This window comes from Molothrus ater, chromosome 12 (assembly GCF_012460135.2).
Source record: "Molothrus ater isolate BHLD 08-10-18 breed brown headed cowbird chromosome 12, BPBGC_Mater_1.1, whole genome shotgun sequence".
NCBI lineage: Eukaryota > Metazoa > Chordata > Aves > Passeriformes > Icteridae > Molothrus > Molothrus ater.
This window is the reverse complement of record NC_050489.2, coordinates 1,289,985-1,315,382: the sequence shown is the minus strand read 5'-3', so window position 1 is coordinate 1,315,382 and position 25,398 is coordinate 1,289,985. Positions and strand designations below refer to the sequence as shown.

The window sequence follows — 25,398 nt, the reverse complement described above, 5'->3', positions numbered from 1 at the left end:
GAAGAGTTTCCTAGGTGCAGTGCAATCCCATGCACAGCATTCAGTCAGAAACCTTCAGTTTCTTCAAATAAATGAAATATGTGAAAAAAAACTTATTTGATATTGAATGAAGCTCCTCCAAGCTGAATCTGAAAATCACAGCTAACTGAAAATGGCAGAAAAAAGGCATTTGTTCTCTCTAGAGATGAGGGCAAATGATATGGATCAGCAGAAAAAAATCTTTTGAAATGAGTTTATTGGAAGGAATAAGATCAGCTGCTGTAATGTTCTCTGTGTTGCAAACCTGCTATTGCAGCTCAGGCTGTTCCCATTGCAGCAAATCATTCTTGACAGGACTGGAACTGCTTGCCCAGCAGAGCTCCATACAGCAGGATCTCTGTAATTCAGCTTCCACCAGCATTTCTGGGTCTAACCCATCTTCAGGGCCCTATAACTCAGCTTTTAGATCTTCATTTGTTGCTTGCAATGTGCTGTGCTGTGATTCAACATTTGTCCAAACATCTTGATGTGAAACTGTGCTCTCCTAATGGTGGAGCCCTGTTCAGATCAGAGCTGTGTAGAGTTCTATATTTATATATTTGTATTTATTCCAGAGGCCTGTGGCCATGTGGACTCCTTGTAGACTGTCCTTGCATCTGAACACCAGTAGCCAACACATATTTTTGAGTTCACTAAGAGACTTATTCCTGCAGGATGAAGTAGTTGTGCTGTGCTCAGAGGAGGACAGGAAAATCACAGAAGGCCTCTGAACCTGGTGACTGAGAACATCAGAGGTGGGTAGAAATTAAAAAAAATATAGTCTTAGTTATACAAGAAAAACAGGGTGAGAGTTGGTTATTTATTGTGGTTTGAAAAAGGCTGATTTGGGCAGCTGCACTAAAGGTCTGATGTGAGTACTACAAATGGCTAAGATAAACATAATTCTTAGAGGCAGAATCAGAGGAGTGAACAGGCACTGAAACTTGGATCCCTTGACTAAAAGTAAATATTTTTCAATCCCATACAGAGCCACATGAGGTGTGTTGTTCATATGTTTAGCATTTCATAAAAATAACACTTTATTTCCCACCAGTGTTTTCTGCTGTAAATACTCTTTGTGGCTATGTCATGGATTATAAATGCCTAAGACAGTAATTTTAACTTCCAGATGTGTGTTTGACTGCCTTGTTTTAACACTCCCTGATGTGAAGCGTTACCCCTCACCCTTGGTCACAGGGACCTGTGAGGTGCTGCAGGTTCTCTGTTAATTGCAGTGGAATAATGCTGTACATGCCATGCAGAGCTGTAAATATGGGCAGGGGAGCATGTCTTACTTACAGATTTTTGTAGATCTTTTGCAAAATTCTCTTGTGCCTGGAAATTGCTTTAAAATGATGAGTGGTACTAAAAATTTCATCTGTAAAATGAGTAAATGTAAGAGAAATTCCTTATTCAGGATGCATTGGTGTGTGTTAACAAAGCCTTGCAGTGTGTCTGTGTGGTTCCTGTGGCACAGGAGGGGAAGGGCCGTTTCAGAAGGGAATCCCACTTTGAAGACTTGATGTGAAAAAGCAAAAATTGGCCTCCATGATGTACCTGAGATGGGAAGGAAGTCTGTGTCCCAGTGAGGGTACAGGCCCTGAGCTCTGCTCTTGCCAGCAGGCTTCCTTAGTGCATGGTGTTCATAGGGCCTAATTGCCTCCTAAAATACCAAAGGTGACCAGCTTGGCATAGTCAGTTTGGTCACCAGTTCTGCCAGATCCCCTCTCCTGGAAGGCTGTGTGTGCTTCCACTGCCCTCAGGAGGGACTGATGTGACAGCAGAGGGGTCACACACAGCCCTGCCCAAGTGCTTGGCTCGGGGTGGGTGGCAGCAGCTCTCTGGTCACAGAAACACAACTTCCCCAGGCATTGTTCTGGGAAAGGCTGTCAGAAGAGCAGAGAAAAGAATGAGAAACAATTCTTATCTCAACACCTGGTGTTGTGCACATGTGGAATGTGTTATGGAGATTTGTTTACCAAAGGGTGGCTTCTTAATTAGCCAGTGGTGATGGGTTTTGATTGAAGGACCAGTTAGGTCCAGGTGTATTGTAACTGCCTATAGAAGCAATAGGTTTCTTAATAATGATAAATAATAAAGGGATTGATCAGCCTTCTGTGAATCATGGAGTCAATGCTGATTGTTACCTGGCCAGGGGCCTGCTGTGACAACTGTGCACAAAAATCCAGAAATGGTGATGAAATCCAAGAAGCCCAATTCTGATTAGGGTTAATGCTTAATCACCTATTTATAGGAAGGAATTAATTGTGGAGATGGTTTTACCAGGATTGAAGAGAATCACTAATGTTTCCAGCTAACTCAAAGCTCTTCCAGTGAAGGAAGAAGAGGGGCTGGCTGTTCTTTCATGGCCCTTCAGGGAGGGTTTAATGCTTTGCACCTCCTCCAAGTGATTTCTCTGCCTGGCTTGAGCAGCAGTTTTGCCAGATCCAGGCAGGCCCTGAGGGGCAGATCTGAGGCTCTTCAAGTTGGGATTTCTCAGGCTGCTGACAGTGGGCACTGCCAAGTAAACAGAGTGACAAAATGGTTTTTTTTGCCAGCATGCCACCTGGCATTTCTGACTGCCCAGTGTTTATCCCTTGGCTTTCCAGGTGTGTTCCTTGGTGCCAGCTTTTCCCCACAGTTGAGTTTTGTGGTGGATCCCTGCTAGCCTGGCTCCTGCTGATGCTGGCTCTTGCTGTTGAGTTCTAGCAGGACTGGCCATGGCCATCTGAGCCTTGTCCTGGCTGCACTGGTCACAAAGGCTGTGGCTTTTGCTGCTCTGGGTCCTCACCTGGCTGCAATTGCAGAGCTCAGGTCATTCCCAGGCTCGGAATTCCACAGAGAGCAGGGCCCTGCTTGTGTCTGCAAGGGCAAATTGCTGCAGGAGTGGGAGCCCACCCAGCCCCAGAGCTGGAGCAGCCAGCAGTGACATTTGGGCACTTTCAGTGTCCATGTGGATGGCTCTTTTCCAGCTGGTGATACACAGGAGAGCTTCTTGTCCTCCCCAGCTGTGTCACACACCCACATCATCCATCATTATCCATCCTCCCTCCTGCTCCAGCAGGAATTCCTCAGCCAGCAAGGCTGTGCTCCAAGGCATGGCAAAGCCCAGCTGCAGGGAGTGTGTGCAGAGAACCTGCCCTTGGTGGCCTTGGAGCAAGCTCAGGCTGCCAGCAGGACCTGCTGGCCAGGCTGGAGGTGTCACCTGTGCTGTCACTGTGCCAGGACAGCAGCTCTGGGGGGACCCTCACTGCTGGCAGCTGCTCCTTTGGAGAGGGGACCTGGCAGGGTGGGATCTGGGCAGGGTGGGAGCTGGGCAGGGTGGGAGCTGGTCAGGGTGGGAGCTGGGCAGGGTGGGATCTGGCAGGGTGGGATCTGGCAGGGTGGGAGCTGGGCAGGGTGGGAGCTGGGCAGGGTGCTGGTCACCAGGCCCTGGACACTCTGTGGGGGCAGGATGGGATCTGTGGGGCAGCAGAGGTGTGGGCTGAGCAGGCTGAGGTGGCTCAGCTGCTGTGAGCAATGGGGCAGCTGTGTCCCTCCAGGCTGGCTCTGCTCACAGGGAATTTGCTACTGTGTACAGCAGAATTTTTGGATCAGAGGGAGAAATAACATTTTAAATTCACCTGCTGCTGTTTCTCTTTCCTCCTCCCTTTGCATCCTGCTTGCAGTCCAGGGCTGTTTGGGACATGTTGTCAGTGTGCACAAACACTTAATTTGTCACCTTTGTCCTTATCTTAGCCCAGTGAAATGTCACAAACAGATCTTAGGCTGACCTGGGTGTTTGCTGTTGTTCTTTGTGGCTGACCAGCTGCAGTTGGTCCTGATGATCTGCAGGTGATGTGGATCCCAAAGGCAGAGCCAGCCTCTCCCACTGTGCTCTCTCTTGGCAGAGCTGCTGGATCTGCAGGAATCTGTGCAGAGGAGGGGCAGGAGAGAGGATGGAGGCTGATTGACTTGCTGAACTGGATCCACTTGCAAGAAGTCTTTGATTTGCAGGCAGTTACTAATCTGTAATTGTGTGACAGGATTTCTGTGAATGCTTCCAACTTTTAGGTGATCACTGAAAGGTTCCTGGTACATTTTTGTTACTGGTTTGTTTCTGTGGCTACTTGGGAAAGTTTTGCTGCATGGTTATAACATAGAAATAATTAATGAATTGTAACTAGTGGATAAGGTGTGTGCTTGTAAACAAATGTTCTCATTCATGGCAAAACAGAACCAAGAGTCACTGAAGATAAAAATTATTTGGTGTTGCTTCAGAAAATCCTGTTCAGTAGTTGTAGTTTGGTTTGGAAAGAGAATGCTCTAGAGAAATGGGGTCGGACATCCTATTTCCAAATCACCCAAACCAGAGTGCAGTGTCTTGTGACAAAGCAGCAGGATTTGGTGCTGACTCCTCCTGGCAAACAGGCCAACGTGCCCCAGGGAGGATGGTCTGGATTGAGGCTGATTGAAGGAGGCATCTGGAGATGGCATCCTCCTCCCCTGAGCCCTTCCTTGCCCTCCATGCCCTCCAGAACTGCTGCCTGAACGAATCACTGCCTTTTCCTGCAGAAATCCAAGCCTTGCAGCCTCCCTGGCTTCCACAAATGTCTGGGAATTCTTGTGGAGTCAGCGCTAAAGAATGAATGGATGGAATGACCTTTGGGGCATCACTGATTTCACTGACCATGGTCGGTGTGAGGTGGCACACAGGGGAGGGGAGTGGGCAGCAGTGGGAATGCAGCAGGCATCCATGGGGGATCCATGAGGGCTCCACTGGGGATTCCTGAGGGGTCCACCAGGGATCCATGGGGGATCCATTGGGAATCCATGGGGGATACCTTGGGAATCCATGGGGGATTTATTGTGAATCCATGGGGATTCCATCAGAAATCCATGGGGGATTTATCATGAATCTATCAGGATTCCATCAGGAATCCATGGGGATCCATGGGGATTCCATCAGGAATCCATTGGGAATCCATGGGGAATCCATTGGGAATCCATGGGGGATCCATTGCGATCCATGGGAGATACATTGGAAATCCATGGGGGATTTATTGTGAATCCATGGGGATTCCATCAGAAATCCATGGGGGATTTATTGTGAATCCATGGGGATTCCATCAGAAATCCATGGGGGATTTATTGTGAATCCATGGGGATTCCATCAGAAATCCATCGGGAATCCATGGGGGTTTTATCGTGTATCCATGGGGATTCCATTAGGGATCCATGGGGATTCCATGGGGGATCCATGGGGAATCCATGGGGGATCCATGGGGATTCCATGGGGGATCCATCGTGAATCAATGCGGGATCCATGGGGGATTCATCAGGAATCCATCAGGAATCCATCAGGAATCCATGGGGGATTTATCATGAATCCATGGGGATTCCATCAGGAATCCATCGTGAATCCATCGGGAATCCATGGGGGTTTTATTGTTTATCCATGAGGATTCCATTCAGGAATCCATGGGGGATCCATGGGGGATCCATCGTGAATCAATGCGGGATCCATGGGGGATCCATCAGGAATCCATTGGGGATCCATGGGAGATCCATCGGGCATCCATCGGAATCCATTGGGATCCATGGGGATTCCATGGGGGATCCATCGCGAATCAATGCGGGATCCATGGGGGATCCACCAGGAATCCATTGGGGATCCATGGGAGATCCATCGGGCATCCATCGGGATCCATCGGGATCCATGGGGATTCCATGGGGGATCCATCGGGCAGCCCCAGCGCGGCCGTGCCCAGCGCTGCCCTCGGGCACCACCTGGCGGCCGCCGGCGGTCACTGCAGCCCGCGCTGCTGCGGCGGGGCCGCGGATCGGGTCGGGATAAAACAGGAAAAAGGGAAAAGGGAAAAAGGGAATAAAGGGCAGTGTGCGGGGGGCAGGGATAAAGAATAGAGAGCAGTGTCCCGGGAGCAGAGATACGGGATTAAAGGCAGGGTCCCGGGTCCGAGGGCAGGGACACGGGACAGAGGGCAGTGTCCTGATGCTGAGAGCAGGACATGGGGAACAGGGAGTGTCCTGGGGCCGGGATCGGGATCACCGGATAAAGAGCAGTGTATCGGTGCTGAGAGCAGGGACAAGGCTCAGGTTCCCTGAAGTGCCAGGGGTTCCACACATCAGTGCTGTGGGACACACCAAGTGCAGCTCAGGCCTTTGACATTTTGGGGTTTGCTCTGAATTTTAGGGGGGAGAGGCAAGAGGGAAGCCCGGACAGCTGTTCAGAAAAGCCATTTTTGAACGCTGGAGCTGGGAATTGTGTTTCAGGCTCTTTGCAGTGCCCAGTACAGGGCAGTTCGTGTTTCGGGCTCCATGTGCAGGTCAGTTCGTGTTCAGGCTCTTTGCAGTGTCCCATTGCAGGGCAGTTCGTGTTTCAGGCTCTTTGCAGCGCCCATTGCAGGGCAGTTCATGTTTCAGGCTCTTTGAAGTGTCCCAGTGCAGGGCAGTTCATGTTTCAGGCTCTTTGCAGCGCCCATTGCAGGGCAGTTCATGTTTAGGCTCTTTGCAGTGTCCCAGTGCAGGTCAGTTCATGTTTCAGGCTCTTTGCAGTGTCCCAGTGCAGGGCAGTTCGTGTTTAGGCTCTTTGCAGTGTCCCAGTGCAGGGCAGTTCGTGTTTAGGCTCTTTGCAGTGCCCAGTGCAGGGCAGTTCATGTTTCAGGCTCTCTGTGCAGGTCAGGGCAGTTCGTGTTTAGGCTCTTTGCAGTGCCCAGTGCAGGGCAGTTCGTGTTTCATGCTCTCTGTGCAGTGCAGGGCAGTTCATGTTTCAGGCTCCCTGTGCAGGGCAGGTCAGTTCATGTTTCAGGCTCTTTGCAGTGTCCCAGTGCAGGGCAGTTCATGTTTCAGGCTCTCTGTGCAGGGCAGGGCAGTTCATGTTTCAGGCTCTTTGCAGTGTCCCAGTGCAGGGCAGTTCATGTTTCAGGCTCTTTGCAGTGCCCAGTGCAGGTCAGTTCATGTTTCAGGCTCTTTGCAGTGCCCAGTGAAGGGCAGTTCATGTTTCAGGCTCTTTGCAGTGCCCAGTGCAGGGCAGTTCATGTTTCAGGCTCTTTGCAGTGTCCCAGTGCAGGGCAGTTCGTGTTTCATGCTCTCTGTGCAGTGCAGGGCAGTTCATGTTTCAGGCTCTTTGCAGTGTCCCAGTGCAGGGCAGTTCATGTTTCAGGCTCTTTGCAGTGCCTATTGCAGGTCAGTTCATGTTTCAGGCTCTTTGCAGTGTCCCAGTGCAGGGCAGTTCATGTTTCAGGCTCTTTGCAGTGCCCAGTGCAGGGCAGTTCGTGGTGCCAGCGCTGTCCCCATCCGTGGCGCAGAGCAGAGGGGGCTCCTGGGGCTGCCTTTGGCCCTCCCCTTGTGGGGATGCTCTGCTTTGGAGCAGCATTGCAGGCCAGGCTTTGGGCTCCTGGGGCTGCCACCAGAGCTCCTGGGACCATTTGCAGCCCAGCTGTTTCTGACCTCTTGGCAAACCTCACTGGGGTTGTATTTGCTGGATGTGTCTGCCCAGGAGCTCTGTCCTGCTTTGTTCTGGTGCCTTCACCCAGAGCTCTGGTTTTCCTTTTTTAATGAGGAATTAAAGAATTGCAGAAATTTCTGACTGATTGTGGCATTGATGAAGGGGTTAACTGGAAGATTTGAGGCAGTCTTGAGGGGAAGCAGGTGGGACAGCTCCTCACTGAGGATAAGTGGAAGGAACTGCTGGTTTTCCCTTTTCCTTTAGGTCAGGCAGGAACAAAGTCAGGAAGGTGAGAGAGGTCAGCAAAGATCTGTGCATGATTATTGCTCATAAAAGCATTTTTCTGGTATTGTTTTATTTTCCTTATTTTCTGATGCAGCCTGAAAGAATGTCTTTGGTGTTTTGTTTTCTGTTGTGTTTTTTCTATGGACAAGATTCAATCTAAATCTTCCACTGTGATCTGATCAGACTCTTATTCATTTCCTGGTAGGACTTCATGACTTGTGGTACACTAAGATTGTGAAATTGGAAGATTTCAATGAAAAAGATATCACCTTGGTGATGTATTTAATCCCAGAAAGTTTGTGAAGAGTTTTATTTCTTACTCTCTCAAACTTGAAACATTTGTTAAAAAAAAAAGGGAGAATAGGTCAGAAAGGATGGTGATTATTTATTTTAGTCCTAACCCCACATGAAATATAATGAGTGTAACTATTAGTTCTGGCCAAATAAGAGAGTACATCACCATATTTACTGCCACCAGAGCATTTTCCCTGCATGTGACATATGCTAGGGAGTGAAAAGATGTAAAATAAATGTATAGAGGTGGATCTGTACCCTGAACCCTGAGCTCCAGAAAGCAGGGAGGCTTTGCAGGCAGCCCTGGCAGGGTGACAACTCCTGGGCAGGGCAGGGGTCACTGCCAGCCTGGCTGGGCCCTCCTGGGGCTCTCCCAAGCCCTTGGGGCTGAAAGGAGGAAAGGAAGAATGCACTTGAAGAAAAAGAGCTCAGAAATGGTTATTTGATTTTCCTCTGGTAACCAATCCTTCTGTTTTCATTGGGTTTGCTGTTGCAGCAGCACTGGACTGCAATAGGATAATAAATCATAGAATTGTTCTTTCTTTCTTTCTCTGACTGGTGTAAATTTGCCTTGATAAGGGGACCTTGGCTCACCTGCCCTACCTGGGATGTGCCACTGTGTGCCAGGTGTTCACATTCAAACAGCTTTTCATGGCTGCTTTGATACATATCAAGGATTCTCATCACAAGCCATTGCTTCATAAAAAGTTCTAATGGGGTGGGAGTAAAAAACCCTTTATTAAATGGCATGAACTTCTGGATCTGAATGTAATAAAATAATAATTTATGATATATTTTTAGGGATAAGAGATTAAAGTGCATATTAATTAAATGAATAATGAAAACCTTTGTGAGATTCTCTCCCACAAGTTGTAAGTAGCTGTTTAATCAAATTCTTTCTATGGAAAAATGCATTTCATTATAAGATAATTAGCACATCTATTGTGTTTTTAATACAACTTGTGCTAAAGTGTGTTTGATCTGGTGTTTGCTCATGGCAATTAGCAGTGAAGGAATTGAACTTTTTTGCTTTATTCCGGGCTCTGTAAATTATAAGTGCCCTATCTGGGGAAAATGGATGTGATCTTTTGTAAAGCCCTAGATTAATCTTGGGAATATACTGGGGTAGTCATTAGCAGCAGCAAAAAGAGAAGGTGGGGAGCTGTTGTGCCTAAAGCTGCAAATTTAGGGGTGATTTTAATTTCTAGCACCGATGTGTTGTGTCTGTCCTGAGGAAGCTGGAGGGTCTTCTGTGCCCCAGAGTGTTCTGCACAGGTTCAGGTTCTGTACAGGTTCAGGTTCTGCACAGGTTCTGCAGAGGTTCTGTTCAGGTTCTGCACAGGTCCAGGTTCTGCACAGGTTCTGCACAGGTTCAGGTTCTGCACAGGTTCAGGTTCTGTACAGGTTCTGTTCAGGTTCTGCAGAGGTTCTGTTCAGGTTCTGCACAGGTTCTGTTCAGGTTCTGCAGAGGTTCTGTTCAGGTTCTGCACAGGTTCAGGTTCTGCAGAGGTTCTGCACAGGTTCTGCACAGGTTCTGTTCTGGTTCTGCACAGGTTCTGCACAGGTTCTGCAGAGGTTCCGCTCAGGTTCTGCACAGGTTCTGTTCAGGTTCTGCACAGGTTCTGCACAGGTTCAGGTTCTGCTCAGGTTCAGGTTCTGCACAGGTTCTGTTCAGGTTCTGCACAGGTTCAGGTTCTGCAGAGGTTCTGTTCAGGTTCTGCACAGGTTCTGCACAGGTTCTGCTCAGGTTCTGCACAGGTTCTGCACAGGTTCTGCACAGGTTCTGTTCAGGTTTTGCTCAGGTTCAGGTTCTGCAGAAGTTCTGTTCAGGTTCTGCACAGGTTCTGTTCAGGTTCTGCACAGGTTCTGTTCAGGTTCTGCTCAGGTTCAGGTTCTGCAGAGGTTCTGTTCAGGTTCTGCACAGGTTCTGCACAGGTTCAGGTTCTGCACAGGTTCTGTTCAGGTTCAGGTTCTGCAGAGGTTCTGTTCAGGTTCTGCACAGGTTCTGTTCAGGTTCTGCTCAGGTTCTGCACAGGTTCTGCTCAGGTTCAGGTTCTGCAGAGGTTCTGTTCAGGTTCTGCTCAGGTTCTGCACAGGTTCTGCACAGGATCTGCAGAGGTTCTGCTCAGGTTCTGCAGAGGTTCTGTTCAGGTTCTGCTCAGGTTCTGCACCCTGCTGCAGTCTGGGGCAGCAGGACAGGGAGGGGGCCGGGCAGGCTCGGCCCCGTTGATCCCGGTCCCGAATCCCCTGGGGCTGCCCTGCTCCGGGGCTGTGTCAGCCGCTCACACGGGGCAGGAGAGCAGGGCAGGGGCTCGGGGCGGCTCCTGGCCACGCTGATTCCGGGCTGCTGGCACCCCAAAGCTCTGCTGGGGCTGGGATGGGGCCTGCAGGGTCCCACAGGTCCAGCCTGCCCTGCTGGGGCTGTTCTGTGCCAGCAGCTGTGCCAGGAGAGGGGGAAAATGCCTCTACAGAGAGGGCTTGGGTGAGCTGGTGCCTAGGCTGGGCTCCCTTGGGGGGTGTTCATGGCTGGGCTCACTGTGGCACAAACCCTGATGTTGTCTGCTGAGTGGAGCTCGTTAATGCACAGAAAACCCAAACTTGAGATTGGCTTTTATGTAGTAAAAAAACAACATAATACAGTACAGGAGTATAAAAAGAAAATGTCCAGTGCAAACATCATATACATTGGAAATGGATACAGTGTTCCTTAAAATAACTTTTAAAAAAAAATCAGACTTAAAACCAGCAATCCCAAGTAACAGAATCTGGCTGATACCTACCAAAGTACTTGATCTACTGCACTAAATAATTTCCTAACTAACTTTACCTGCTGATAGCCAATACCACAGGTACTGACAAAACCCTTAAACTGTAAGTGTTATTAGTTAGCATTCTTTATAATACACAAATATGTGGAACCCCTAGAGCAATACTGCTGGCTGGATAAAACAAAACACAATGAGCCCATTCAAAATAAAACCAAGGCAGTCACCCCAAAATGTACTTTTTAAAAACAAAGGATAGGTTCTAAGGCTGATTTGCCCAATGGACAGAATTCTCCTCAGTTTTCCTTTAGTTCATATTTGAAAATTTGAGTGATTACATTGTTGATGTTGTATTAATGTCCAGCCAAGTATTGCATTGGACTTTTTACAGCAGTGAGGAGCAGTGTGAGACCATGATTGTGCATTGTTATTTCCTGCCAAGGAAACCTTTCAGGGGAAGGGAATGTGAATAGTGTGAATTGGAGATGATGTGAACAAGTAAAAAGCAAATTTGTGAGGTTCCACTATACTTGTTTAAGGAAAAAAAAAAAAGGATTTAGTATTATTTGGTTAGCTACCAGATTTAAAGAATCAAATCAACTAAACTAATACATACAGCTCCAGCATAGACCCTGCACAGTGGAGGATCTGTGTAGTAGGGCTCTGTTCCTGTTGGAGGCAACAGGACTCTGCAGTGCTGGAAGCCAGAGACAGGCCGTGGTCCCAAGGGACCCGCTTTTCCCAAAAGGTGTTTGGCTGGGTCCCTTCCAGTGTGGGAAGTTTCATTCTGGTCATTCTGTGGCTCTTCACAGGTGGAAGCTGAGCACAGTCCCTTTCCAGAGACATGGTGGCTGCAGCTCCAAACCTGCCTTACATTTGTGGTGCTTTTAAGCAGCCCAGTGTGTTGGTGTGTAGCATCTTGGTATGGGAGTCTACAGTATTTTCCTAGGTGGAAAAAACTCCTTTTACAGTACCTGCTTAGAAAAAAAGCACAACAGTTTCACAGTAATGAGGCCCTTCTTTTTTTGTCCCTGAAAAAATGCTATTGCTTTAATAATATTGAATAAACCCCCTATTCAACCTCTTTAGAAATCTAGAGAGACCTGTATTTCCATCTAGAGAGATTTACAGTGTTGGAGTCTTGACATTCCCCTGATCTCTACATTTCCTGCCCTGCAGGACATGTTCCATTGAGTAACACTGAGATCCTATTTACAGAGAGAAAAAACAATTTTGCTGCTAGCTAGAGCAAATTCTAGCATGCCAGAAATGTGCCTGAAATTGTCATCAGGCTGTTAAAAATGACAGATGAAACCAGATTGTGTGTCTAAAAATCCTGTCTAATTTTATCTTGAGTAACTCGTAGATGTAGTAGAAAACTATAAAGCAAAAATAATTAATAGAAGGGAAATAAGGAAAAAACAATGCTTCTTTTTGAAAGTGATGGAATAATTTCTAATACTAAGTGATAGACCATATGTTCCTCCTCTCTTCTGCTGGGTGAGCATAAGTGTGGAATATCAATAAAGATGTTGCAAGAGGGGCAGGCAAAGCAGCCAGCTGGAGATCCAGGGGGGCTCAAGCATCCATTCCCAATGGCACTGAGCTCTCTGTCCCAGTGGAGGGTGACCTTGGATGCATGTGGATGGAAACAATACAGGAGGAGAGGATTGAGGGAGAAACTGGGGACAAAACCTGGAGAAGTGGGGAAGAGGGGGCGAGGAGGTGTGTTCTGGAAGACTTGAGCAGATCAGTGAGCAGGAATTTTGGGGCAAAAAATGATTGTTAGTGAGGACAGTAGGGCTGGGGGAAGTTAATATAGGTGATCTCTGTGTGTCTTTTTAATGCTACTGCAGGTTTTTTCCATGCCTGTTTGAAATCCTTGAGGGAAGAGCTGTGAGTTCCTCTTTGGCCACTGGCAGTCTCTGGTGTCTATCTGTAGCAAGAGGGAGAAAACTCATGGCTAGTTTGAGCTTAATACACAAAATCTTCACTTGGTTCTGATCCATACAGCTCAGCTAACATCTTGAACCTGGGTCCCCAGTCGTTGAGAAAGTCATAGTCAATGTCTGAGTCTGAGGAGCCCGAGCCCAGGGAGCTGAGGGACTCCGCGATGGACTCGGCGCCTTCGTAGCCGTAGATGTGCAGGGTGTCGTAGGGCAGCAAATCCCTGTCATTGTCAGCCTCATCCTTCTTCACCTCAATCATCATCTCCATGCCCCCAGCTCCAGGGGTGATGTTCCCAGGAGGTTTCTGGACCTGTGCATAGGGAGAGGGAGCGGGCTCTGCCTTGAGGCCGTTCTTGCGGACGGAGTTGAGCACGGACACGTCGTAGCTGGTGGTGTCCATCTCACCGCCGCCCTCCTCGTCGTAGGTCACCAGCTGCTCGTGGATCTCTGCCACGCTCCTCCCCAGCCCACTCAGGTCCTTCTTGTGCCTCCTTCTCAGCAGAATCAGCAACGCAATCACTGCAAAGGAAGCTTAGATGAGCGCGTGTGAATAGAGAAGTAAGGCACTAAAACAAATTGCATTTAAGATATGGAACGTAGTCTGAAGTTTTTGGGTTTTTTTTTAAGTGTTTTTTTAACATATATTTATTTAAAAAATTTATATTTAAGGATTTGTTGAAGGAGTTCAGTCTGGACAGAGATTGTTCCCCTGACTCTTGAGCTGGAATCACAAGTACAAGTGCATGGTGTCACAAGGTCATTGAATCAACACCTGCCTTGAACTCTTAATGCCAAGCATCAGATGCTGCTTATGTGGTACTTGTAAAACAGGCCAGTTCTCAGGCAAGGAAAAGGTGCTCAGCCTTCTCTGATAGATTTCAAATGCAGCAAACAGGTACTGGTCTGCTGATTTGTTATAAATGTATTTATGTTCACTGTACTGCTTCAAGGGTTTCCAGACTAGTTCCTGCCATAGGAACCAGGAATCCTGTTGTTATTGCCCCAGCCCAAATTTCCTGTTTTATAGCTGTGTATGAGGCTGGTACCAGTAAATCAAGTATATTATACATGTGTGCAATAGCCTGTCTAGAGGAGTGAGCAGCTTTGCAGCTGAAGCTGTTCAAACAGGCCAGAGAGGAAGAGCACATGAGATGAATCAAATAGGTACAGCATTCCTGGCTTTGTGACCATTTCATAGCCACACAGCTTTTGTAGATCTCAGCTAAAGAAAGAACAAAACATCCTCACACTGTGCTGCAGAGAACATTCCAAAAGTCAGATACTCACCAATGATTGTGAAGATGCAGATAAAAATTGCCACCAGTGCTTGTATGCTGACTCCAACCTGCTTTGCCCTCTCCTCACAGAAGGTGAAGTTGCCTTTCTCGTTGCACTTGCAGACACTGATGAGCAGGGTGTTTGTGCTGGTGAGGTCAGGGTCACCATTGTCTGAGATGAGCACAGGCAGGTAGTGGAATTTGGCAAGTTCCCGATTGAACTGCCCGTATTTGACAGTGATGTTAGCCGTGTTGTCTGGAAGAAGAAAGGACACCCCATTAGGTGATAATCGCCACCAGATTGTCCTCACACATTACCAGTCAGCCTCTTCCCCTTAGACAGTGCCAGCCTTTTGGGAACCCAGTGAAACTTTGGTTTCATCAAACATACTTTTTTTTTAGTATGTTGAGCCTTTTAAAATAGAGTAACTTAGCTCAGCTAGACCAGCCACAGGTCAGTGCTGCAGCTTTTGTTCCCTGAGCCCTGGGGTCCTGCTCTGGCAGCTGAGGAAGGCATTGCAGGGATACACTACCATAGTTCTCAATCAGGGAGAAGTTGCTGTCTTCTGTGGCCAGCGAGTATCTGAAGAAGCCTCTGGGAGATGTTTCATCTTGTCAACAGCTGAAATCCTGACAATCACCTGCAAGGATGGAAGAGGTCACAGTTTTCAGTGTACATGGCCTCCAGTGATAAAGCATGTGGGGTGTTTGAGCTGGGCTGTGTGTCCTGTGTAACCCTTCAGTTTCAGGGCAGGACACAGACACCTCAGGATGCTCCTTTTCAAGTTTTTTCAGTTTCAGTTTTTTCTTTGTGGGTCTTCAAAAAGACCAGTTTTTCCTCTTCAAATTGTGTCGAATGAAAGCATGAAAAAAGCCTCATTTTTAAAGACAGATGGCTTGTTGAAGTGTCTAAGATGGTGTCTTCTGAAGTCCTCAGCCTACTCTGAGGTGTGACTGTCATTCCTGGAATGCCTTTGAGACTGACATGCCTGAAGGACATGCTTGGATTTTGAAATCTTCAACCTGATGTACATTAGATATATAAAATACAAAAAATTTGTCTGGTTATATCCCAAAGGTATTTTATAAATTAAACTAAAGGTGAAATTAATACCTTGTGTGTTCTATCAGATAGTTCAGGCAGTGGAACTGTCCTGGTTCTGGCCAGGAAAGAGTTAATTTTTTTCCAGTAGCTGGGAGGGAGCACAGTGGTTTTTCTTGAGCACCTCAAGTAATTTCTGGGAGAGGAAAGGGACTCTCTTCCTGGAGAAGGAACTCCTTCTGTCTGAGCAGGTGTGGTGGAGGGAGTGGTGGGATAATGCTGGTGCTGAGCCAGAGGGAGCATGTTGGGTGGTGTGGCTGCTCTGCACTCTCTCTATTTTTTTCTATATGTATATTTCTGTTATTTGTATTGTTGCTATTACTGTTCATTTTCTTATCTCATTGCTGTTTCCAGTAAGTTGTTCTTATCTCAGCCCATGATCTTTCCCTTTTGTGCCTCCAGTTCTCTTCTCCATCTTAAATACACTAAACTGGTACCTCCCCTAAGCCTTGACTCAAATTGTCTTAATCAAACAAATATTACAGTATGGGCTGAACACTTGTGTCTGAGACCAAACATATAAATCCAAAATACCAACACTGTGCCAAGTAGTAACAATTTGGATGTGCAGATCCGTGCACTCTGTGACTACAAAATAACGTTCCATGCAGCAATGTTTCTCTTACTAGTTTGAAATGGTTTCCTCCTCAGTATCACATTCAAGCATCTGTGTGATAGAACTGAGTTGCTGATTCCTGCTGTGCAAAGCTTGACTGTCCTTCATGGCTCAGCTGTCAATACACAGATGTGAGAGCCTGGGGGAGAGGAGCCGTGCAGCCCATGTGTGCAAGCAGATAAAAGTCAATATTCCAACAGTGCAATATCCTCAAGAGATATTCCTGATGTTTTGGAAATCAGTGAAATAATCGGGTGTTTTGGCATGGAAACTGAGACTCACTTTTATTAAAAGACATCTTTTATTTGAGCTGACAAGCAGTAATTCAGGTTTCAGGGAAATGCTCTCCCTGTCTCACCTTTCCAGGTGCAGCATTTTCACACACTCGGGGTTCCTCAGGAGAAACAAGCTCTGGAGCATTGTCATTGACATCATCCACGATGACGTGCACGTGGGCATGGGACTCTCTGTCAGAAAGGCGGCCTGGAATGACAGCAGGGCACAGCTCACAGCCCAGAGTCCCCACACCACCCCTCGTGCCTCCTTCTGTGCCTCCCACATAATGAACATTTTCTAGCTCCATCATAACTGAAACTTTCCCTGTGAGATTTAGATATTTTCCTAAAACCTCTTGTAGTGGTTAAATCATCAAGGATTTTTCAGGAGGAAAATGACAGTAGATTATGGCTTTCCTGGTTCTTCCCACTGCATGCTGATGGACTGAGCATTGTTCTCTGGCACTAAAGCAGCAGGCACAGAACATGTCTATATTGTGAAATATCAAACCAAGCTGGGACTGGCCTGCCCCACTCCCTGGAGCTGAGCAAAGCCAGGGGTCAAATCTTAAAATGATGTCTGACCTATTTGTAGGGACTTGTTTGATTGGGAAGATGATGATGCAAACCCTGAAGCACTCCTTTCATTCCTGGCTCAGCAGGAACACGCTGTCAGGTTGTGCCTTTCCTTTTTGACAGCCCTGCTGGAAAGGTGTACCCGGGTTTCTTTCAGACTGGGAAATGGGTGGCACTCACCATCTTCAAGGATCTCCACAGCTGCCACAGTGATGTTGTATGAGGAGCTGAATTCTCTGTCCAGAGGCTTGGGAAGTTGAATAACTCCGGTATTGGATACCCTGATGTAGTCTCCATTAGGATTTGCTCTACGCTGAATATATCTGGATTTTGTTTAAAACAATATATGTCAATGCATAGCTGGTAATGCTGTGTTTCATTTCATTTCTTCTCAGAGGAAGGTCAGAGATTTCTTGTGTGACAAATTACATTAATATCTTGAACAGGAGGGCTGACAATATTGCCCTAAAACTATGCAAGCTCTGAGAGTGAAATACATCTGTGGGAAGAGTTTCTGTATTATTGTAATTTGCTCTTTCAGAAGTCTATTTTCTTCTCTAAACATATGATTGAGAGAGCTCTTGCAATAAAAAAAAAAATAACAATAAATTATAACCATGGAAAAATATCCAAGTTTATATTTTTTTCCCTAAATGTGCAAATGTTTTATCAGTAAGTCCATGTGGTAATGACATGGGTAGATGAAATTTATGTTCAACTTTTGGTGAGCATATATATCCATGGCTGCAGTGCTGGAAAAATTAAATTGGATTATCTTTTGTTTTGTTTGGCAGGCAGATTCTAAAAACATAGGGCCAAAGTCTGGGTTCTTTGTCAAATTCTTGGTGCTCTTAATGGATTCTGCACTTTCAAGTAGAATTGCTAAAGCTGGTGTTGTCTTACCTGATTTTCCGTTTAGCTGCGTCGGGGTCCTCGGCGTGAACTGAGCCGAGAGTTTTCACCTCTGCGTGGTTTTCCCTCACCTTGAACTCGTAGGGGAGTCTCCTGAAGACAGGGGGCTCATCCACGTCCGTCACCTCGATGACGACGCTCGCGACGCTCCGGGGATTGCCGGGCTTGAAGTGCCGCAGGTTCACGGTGGGGTCAGTGGCCTCGATGCTAAACCTGTACTCTGACACTGCTTCGAAGTCCAGGGGCTAAAAACAAAAAGACAGTTACAGATATTCTTTCACTGGTGATGTCTAAGCAAACTTTCCACTGGCTCTCTGTGCAGTTTTAAGATCTGTGCTTTCATTCATGTTTGGCAATGTTACCAAATTTTATCTTGGCTGGACCCATGGGAGAGCATTTCCCAGCTGAACTTCTCTATCATAGCGTGGCTCAAGGTACCTCTGCTGTGGGACAGATTCATCCAGTAGTTTAAGTTCAGCAAAATAATGTTCTTTCGTTCTATAAAAATTGTCTTTTTATAATGCTGTAACCACCAAACTTGGTGAGCTCCTGTCCCCCAAAGGCTGGGGAAGAGATTCTCCTCTTGGCTGTGCTTTGTGTTCTGAAGACACTCAAGGCAGACTGCAGATCTGCACTGGCTGACAGCTGAGGCATTCAGTGAGAAATGACATCCTCGTCCCTGTTTTTCCAGTTGCCTGAGACTAAAAAAGGAATCACACAATGGGAGGAAGGCCAGGAGCTTGGGCAGTAAGAAATGATCCTTTCAAAGTTTCCTTTGTTCTACCACCTGAGATTCTCACAGCAGTTATGGTGACTCTTGTTTTCCTTTTTGGGCAGACATTGCAAGGGGAAGTGATGGGACTTATCCAGCAGCTGACATTTTATCTCACATGGCTGTGTATTTAAAATTATGATGTGTGCACAGCCAAAATCACATTGGAAACAGGGTGAACTTTGCCCACTGTGTGCTGGAGGAAAAGCTGGTTCCAAATCCCTCAGGGAGGGTGTGTGGGGTCTGTGACTGCTCCTCCTCTGGGCAGGCACTGCATTCCCCAGCTCCTGGGAAGCTGGGGAAGAGCTGCACCTGGTGAAGGAGAGCTGCTCATACCCAGTGTGACCACAGCCAAGGATTTTACTGCCAGTCTTGAAATCCTTGGTACTGTTTTTCCTGAAAGTTTTCTCTTCTTAATGACATTTCTAGTCTTAGCAGTTACAGAGAGGCATTTGGAAGGGAAAAACACATTCCTGTCGATCTGAGGATTACAGGAGCTGATTTATAGTCCTTTCTCCTCTTTTTTTTTAAGCAGCAAGTCAATGAAATCAATGAAGTCTTGGTTTGGCAATGCTCTGCAGCAGTCCCTCGGTACAAATCATGTGGGTTTCAGAATTTAAAAAAACAAAGAACAGACCCTAATAAAGGCTTTGGAGAGTCTTAAAGACATAAGAAATTAGTGGGGAAGCTCTTTAAATAAAGCTTTTTCCTCACCCTGAGGAAAGCGAGGGATCTGTGGCTCGAATTGGAGCAAATGCCAAACTGCAAAGAGACTTTAGAAAGGAGATCACATTTTCTGCTTTGGTTTCAGGTGGGCTTCAGAAGGGAAGGATTCTTTGACTTGGCCATTTGGTTCAACTCTTAAATCACTGTTTCTTTGAAGCATCCAACCGCCTGAAGTTTGAGAGGAACCCAAAGCACCTAACCTAAATATCTGACACAGCCCCCACTGCCCTCTGCAGTAATTCTGGAGTTTTTCAGGTCTGGAGGTTGAAAAGGACTTGAAATCACCAGCTCTTCTTCATCCAGAGCTCAGAGAGCTGGTGCTCAGGATCAATATATTTCATGCTGACTTTCATGTGTTTCTGTTTTTTCCTGCTGCTAGTCCTAAACCAAAAATATCACTTGTTACACATGGAAAACCACAAGAATCATCTTTGTTATGGGGAAAAGTACCTTCTTCGGCCTAATGATTCCTTCATTTGTGTATGGATTTGCTACAATGTCAAAGGTGTCCCTGAACTCTCCTTGGATAAAGCTGTATCTTGTATTTCTGTGCTGTGGTTCGTCAATATCTTCTACTTTGACTCTGCCAACTTCTCCTCCTACTGAAACGTTTTCAGGAACTTTAAAGTGAAATGATGCTGTTAAAAAAAAGAGAAATACATAAGGAGTGTGTACATGGAAGTTAGGACTCAGTTAAAATTGTTCTTACTTGACAGATGCACATAAAAATATTTCATTGAGAATTTAGCATTGTATATCTCTAAGACATGTGAAAGCATAAATAATACCCCAAATTGTCAAGATCTTTAGCAAAGGGATGAAATTAATACTGATTTTTGTTTTCAGCTCTAGGTGTGCATTCCCCAGGAAAAGTTGCTCTGGCTGAAACACCGAAGAGCTTCTGAACATGTAAAGGTGTTTTGGCCATTTTTAAGGAAAGCTGAGTTGTGCAGGACCGTGAGCTGAGCTGGCTGTGCTGTGGCAGCCTTTGGCTGCAGGGTGGCTCAGGGCTGGGGGCACTCACAGTGTTTGAACTCTGGGGAGTTGTCGTTGATGTCGGACAAAGCGATGATCACCGTGGCTGTGCTGGAATCCCCAGAGAAACCCGGTGCATCTTTGGCTTGAACAACAATCTCATACGTGGATTTGGTCTCTCTGTCTAAATTAGGCTCTTTTGTATAAATCACACCTGTGAAAAAATAATATTGGATACAATTAGATTTTGCAGCACGTCCAACATCTCTTCAATTTTGGTGGCAAATTTTTATCTTTTTTTATCTCCACACATTCAGCTTTAAGTACCAATCTTACAGTGGTATTTTTCAAGAAATGTTAGAAATTTTTCTTCGAGATGGAAGGTTTAGGAGAGCTTGTGCAGAATATTCCTTTTAATGGATCTTTAACCTTTTTACCTGCTTTCTTTGCTCTAGTGTGGTTACAAGAGATACGGACATTGGTTTTAAAACTGGGAAATTTAAGCAAGGAAGTTTAGGAAAGCAAATGATTATTGATTACTGAATGCTGCTTTGGAATTTGTGTATTCCCTTTTCATGTTTGGTCACTGGAACAGTATCTATGCTAAACTGAAAACATGAACTCAGCTCCTGGTTAATCTTTCCAAAGGTGGGAAAAAATGATCTTTATCTCCTTATTGTGTTCATGGCAGCTGATATCCTGGTTTTATGAGTTCATTTCTGGATGCAGACAGTGGCATTGTGGAGTGTGAATGAAAAACCTTTTTAATCGTGTTTAAAATGATATTTTTGAATGATTATTCCTCTTTTCCAGAATGAGAAAGCCTTAAACCTGTGTTTTCTTCAAAGGGTAGGGTATAGACAAAGTGTAAGGACATTCATGTGTCTGACTTACCAGAGTCATCAATGGTGAAATATTCCCCTCCTCTGGTGACTTCGTAGGTCACGGTGGCATGACCCGACACTGTGGGGTCGTCAGCATCTACAGCTGTCACTTTGGTGACTGAGGTTCCTAGAGAAGGATTGTCAAGGTGCATATTAATATAAGTGGTGCTTGTCAAGGCCAGCTGTGAGGGGAGGTGAGTGCTGGAGGACATACCCACTGGTGACATTTCTGGGACAGAGCCATTGAACACCTTGTGTACGAACACGGGGGCGTTGTCGTTGATGTCGTACACCTTGATGATGAATCTGGAGGGGCGCTCCAGGGACCTGTTGTTTGTCCTGTCGATGATCAGGGCTGTCAGCTCATACTCAGCCTTCTTCTCCCTGTCCAGCCTCTCGAAGGCGTACACGTCCCCGCTGGTCTCCTCCACCTTGAAGATGGTGTTGGCGAATTCGCCCTCGATGATGTACTTGGCGTTCTTGTTCCTCACGCTGGATGTGATCTGGGAGCAAAGAGTCGTTCAGGGGGATAAAGCTGGGTGCAGCAGAGTGTCCTGGAGGATTCACACAGCCAGGAATTCCTCACCCCTGGGAACCCTCAGGACGTTTGCTGTCAGCTGGGACAGCACTGAGCAGCACCACAGCAGCAGCTGGGCTTGTGGGATGACACTTGCACCCTTGCACCCACACTTCCTTGCTTATACAAAACAAAGCTTTTTTTAAATCATACCTCATATTTCCTAAAGGTCTAAATTGTTCATGCAGCCAACACTTACAAATAATTAACTGCATTATGTCTGAAATAACATGAGACACCTTCAGTCTGAGTTACTTTTGTTTGCAACTTTCTGGACCTGCCAGGGTTTTTTGCTCAGTTTCACAGGATTACAGGATGAAATCTGTATTCACAGCTCCTGACATTATTCAGCATTAGCCTCTATTCCTTAGCATTTAGCAGAATTCCTGCCACAGCTGACAGCTTTCTTGTGCTCAGTCACATACAATCCCTTAATAGGCAGTTTTTAGGCTCATGGTATGATAGGAAGGTTACATTTCTACCCTGTAGATTTAAAAATTTAAGGTCATAAGCAGAGAAGAGGAATGAGCATTAATCAGTTTTAAAATATAATTTAATCCAATTCTAAATGCTTTTGCACGCTAGTTGATCTGCAGATAACATAATGATACTTCCCTTTCTATACCCTCACACATACAGGGACACTGCTAGAAGATTTAAATCCCAATTTTCCATGCACTATTTCAGTATTCTTATTTCAGCCAGCTAATTATCAAGGATTGCTGGGTTTGACCAAGTATTTCCATCCTTTTGTTACTGATGTTATTATAAATGTCACCTGTTGGGTGTTCAGGATTTGATTTATCCTGTAGTTGTCATTTACTGTTGAGCGTTGTTTGAATTTCAGTTTTCTCTTTTGAAATGTGTCATTAATATTTCCACCCCTCATTCCTTAATCATGCTTCTGGCAGCTGGGACTGCTGGAGAGCAGCTCACAACTCTGGAGATGCCACATGAGAGATAACCCCACCCTTGTCTCAAAGATGGGATAGTCTGTGCCTTCTTTCTTGATTTTTTTGTACCTATTCAGTGTAAAAAGCATAAACCTCTCAGAATGCCTTTTCTGGTGCTGAGGACAAAAGGAAAGCACTGAGTGGTGCAACATAAAATCCAGATGTGGCAGCAAACTCCTGCAGCTGTCCCTCAGCCCTGCCTCGCTGCTGCTGGCGCCTTTCTTTGAAGGGTTAATCAAGGGCTCAGTGCTGCAGGAGCCTTCAGGAGATTGTGCTGCTGAAACACCCCAGAGCTGGACAAAATGAGAGAATTACTCTCATTTAGGACAGCTCCAGGAATAGAAGCTGCTCCTCAGTCTGGGGCTGAGTTGGTCTGAAAGGAGGCAGAGATGCCCCGTGGGAGCTGAGAGGACCCTGTGGCTCTGTGCTTTCTCTGTGGTGCTTTTTGGCAGCCCAGAGCAGCCAGCAGGGCCTGTTGGACGCTGCTGGGACAGCCCTGACAGATGTGAGTGCTGCACAGGGCAGGGAACGCTCAGCTGCTTCATCTGCAGTGCCGCTGTGCATCCCTTTGAGAGGCTGCATGGGAGAACATTCCCTGGGCTTGTGCAGGGGATGATTGGCTTTTATGAGCACTGCCCTGAGGAACATGAGTTTGCAACCAGGTCAATGCTCGTGAGTATTTTTAAAAATTCTTTGCTTTCGCTTTGTGCAACAACATTTTTGATTGTGTAACGGTATTTCGAAACGTAGCACTCGTGTTTTGAGTACAAGCTGAGAGATGTAAACTGTTGGCTTTTTTTATTTGCTGATTTTTATTTTTATTTGCTGATCTCTGAGGTTCCTGAAAGAATCTTGTGCTGCCAGGAAAATCCTGACATACATCAGTCACCAGACTTCCTTCCCAACCCTGCACCTGCAGGTGATGTGGCTGTTCCTGCATTTGGAATCTCCAGACCTGCTATTCCCTTACATTTACTTGTATTTTTCAAAGGAATTAAAATTCCTATGGCACTGTTCTTCACTTACTCTTTGCCCACATTTTGAAGATTTTAACATGTTAATATGTAAGTATTAAGTCCCATTTCTATTTCCTTTTCATTTCTCCTGCCTAGACTGCAAACAAATACTGCTTTTCAAGATCCTCATTTGCTATTTTTAGTAATTGCTCACAGGTTGCTGCTTACCTTGCCAACATGGTGTGGCAAAGGTGTATCAAGCTCTTCTTGGATGTGCAATTGGTTCCATATCCAGTCTCTCTTCTGGCGTTTGTGGCTGACATCATTTGAACAAAGGTTTTGGGTCGATTTCTGACTTCTTCCATCAGCAAATGCTGGGGCCAAGAACAACGAGAAAAGTAGAATAAGGTGGCTCATCTTCTTCTGTAGCCTAGAAAGTAACATAGAAATGCAAAAATATAAATTACAACAGAATCAGAGTCAGCAGAGGGAGCACATGTGGAAGTGCAAATGGACATTCCTTCTGTCTGATCACTTTGTTTCTGTTCATTTGCCTCAGCACCAAAATTTGAAGGCTTCTTCCTTCTATAAAATAGTTTTAGCTGGATGAAAACTGTAAAAAAACAACACAAAGTATTTTAATTAAATAAAAAGTGAGCTTTGAATGCTGGTGTCAGAGGCAGCATCCCCCTGGTGACTGTCATTGCTCTGAGAGCACATTCAGGGCTGAGCTCCCCATGGTGCCCAGGGCCAGGCCAGCCTGGCACCACAGCTCAACTCCACAGGAAATGGAGTGTTCAGGCCTGACAAACCCAAATGCAGTGTTTTGACATGCCCCGAGACAAAATATGCTGTAGTCAATATGTTCCTATGGAAAAGATTGATTTAGAATAAAATCTGGGGTTTCTTTTGGTGGAAAACGTTATTAGTGTGAAATTTTCAATCAATTCCAAGTACAATACAGCAAATTATCTTTCTTTAAGGGCTCATCTATTGATTCAACTCCTTGTCTTCTGAAGCTTTTGGAGACTCACATAAAGTTCCTTTATCCCCTATTCCCTGACTTTAACATCTGCAAAATGATAATTTGTGAAATGATTTTCAGGTGAAACCAAATTTTTGCATCCTGTGTTAATATTAGCAAACTTTAGGCCTGACTTTCAAATCAGAGGAATTATTTTAATGTTATCTGATTCAAAGCTGATTCATTTTCTTCCTAAATTTCCCATTCCCAATATAAAGGACTGTCAGGGAACTTTAACACTCAAGTAATCAGACTTTAAATTGCACGTAAATGACTTTCCATTAGCTTTTAGGAGCTGTCAGCATGCACATCAAAAATAAACCCACTAATTGTGATGAGAAGTTGACATCACACAGGCTGCTGGATGTGAGATTAAATTAATATTTTCATCAGGAAGGTGCTGAGACGTTTCCAAAATTACTCTCTGGTAACCAGGCAATCAGTGTTATCCCATGGTGCAGCATCAATGTCAGTTAAAAAGATTTTATTTATCATGAAATGTTTCTCTGCTGTACTTTTCTCTCCCTCACATTGTTGTACATAACCTGAGGAATGTTCCTCCTTTGTGGCTGGGTAGGAAGTGAAGAAGGAGCCTTTGAATTTGCTTTTTGGTAGATAAGCTGTGTTTGATACAGTTTTCTGGATTCAAACAAAGCCTTTTGATTTAGCTAGTTTTTTCTATTCTATGCCCTTAGCTTGACTTTGAATATTTTTAGAAAAAATGAGTATAATTTAGTAGTTTTTCTATACTTTATTTGTGTAGATGGACATTTTACAACAGGAAACTGGAAGGCAGCGATATGATTCTGCTGTGATTGTGTAAGTCTGACTTTTATCCATAAAATTACAAAGCACAATAACCAAAGGAAGCCATTGGCCAATGCCAACCAGCACAGGCTGTAGTTTGGCCAAAGAGCAGACTGAAGTGTTTAAAGAGCCTTTTTCTCTGGTTCCTCTGCTGAGTGGAGCTCTCCTGTAGTGCTGAGCTGCTGCCTGGAAGTTTTAAAACAGAAAG

General features: G+C 45.7%; 1 protein-coding gene across 1 annotated transcript in view; it reads right to left on the bottom strand.

The window, feature by feature from the left end:
* Positions 1-10,642: 10,642 nt before the first annotated feature.
* The window catches only part of CDH5 (cadherin 5), a 28,764-nt gene continuing 14,008 nt past the window's right edge, over positions 10,643-25,398 (bottom strand). The window contains 12 exon segments of the mRNA XM_036390557.2: positions 10,643-13,277; positions 14,046-14,291; positions 14,569-14,644; positions 14,647-14,676; positions 16,112-16,236; positions 16,785-16,927; positions 17,508-17,761; positions 19,465-19,652; positions 20,039-20,203; positions 20,884-21,000; positions 21,088-21,376; positions 23,588-23,789. Of these exon segments, the coding sequence (XP_036246450.1) occupies positions 12,784-13,277; positions 14,046-14,291; positions 14,569-14,644; positions 14,647-14,676; positions 16,112-16,236; positions 16,785-16,927; positions 17,508-17,761; positions 19,465-19,652; positions 20,039-20,203; positions 20,884-21,000; positions 21,088-21,376; positions 23,588-23,789 (2,329 nt within the window). The 3' untranslated portion in view covers positions 10,643-12,783.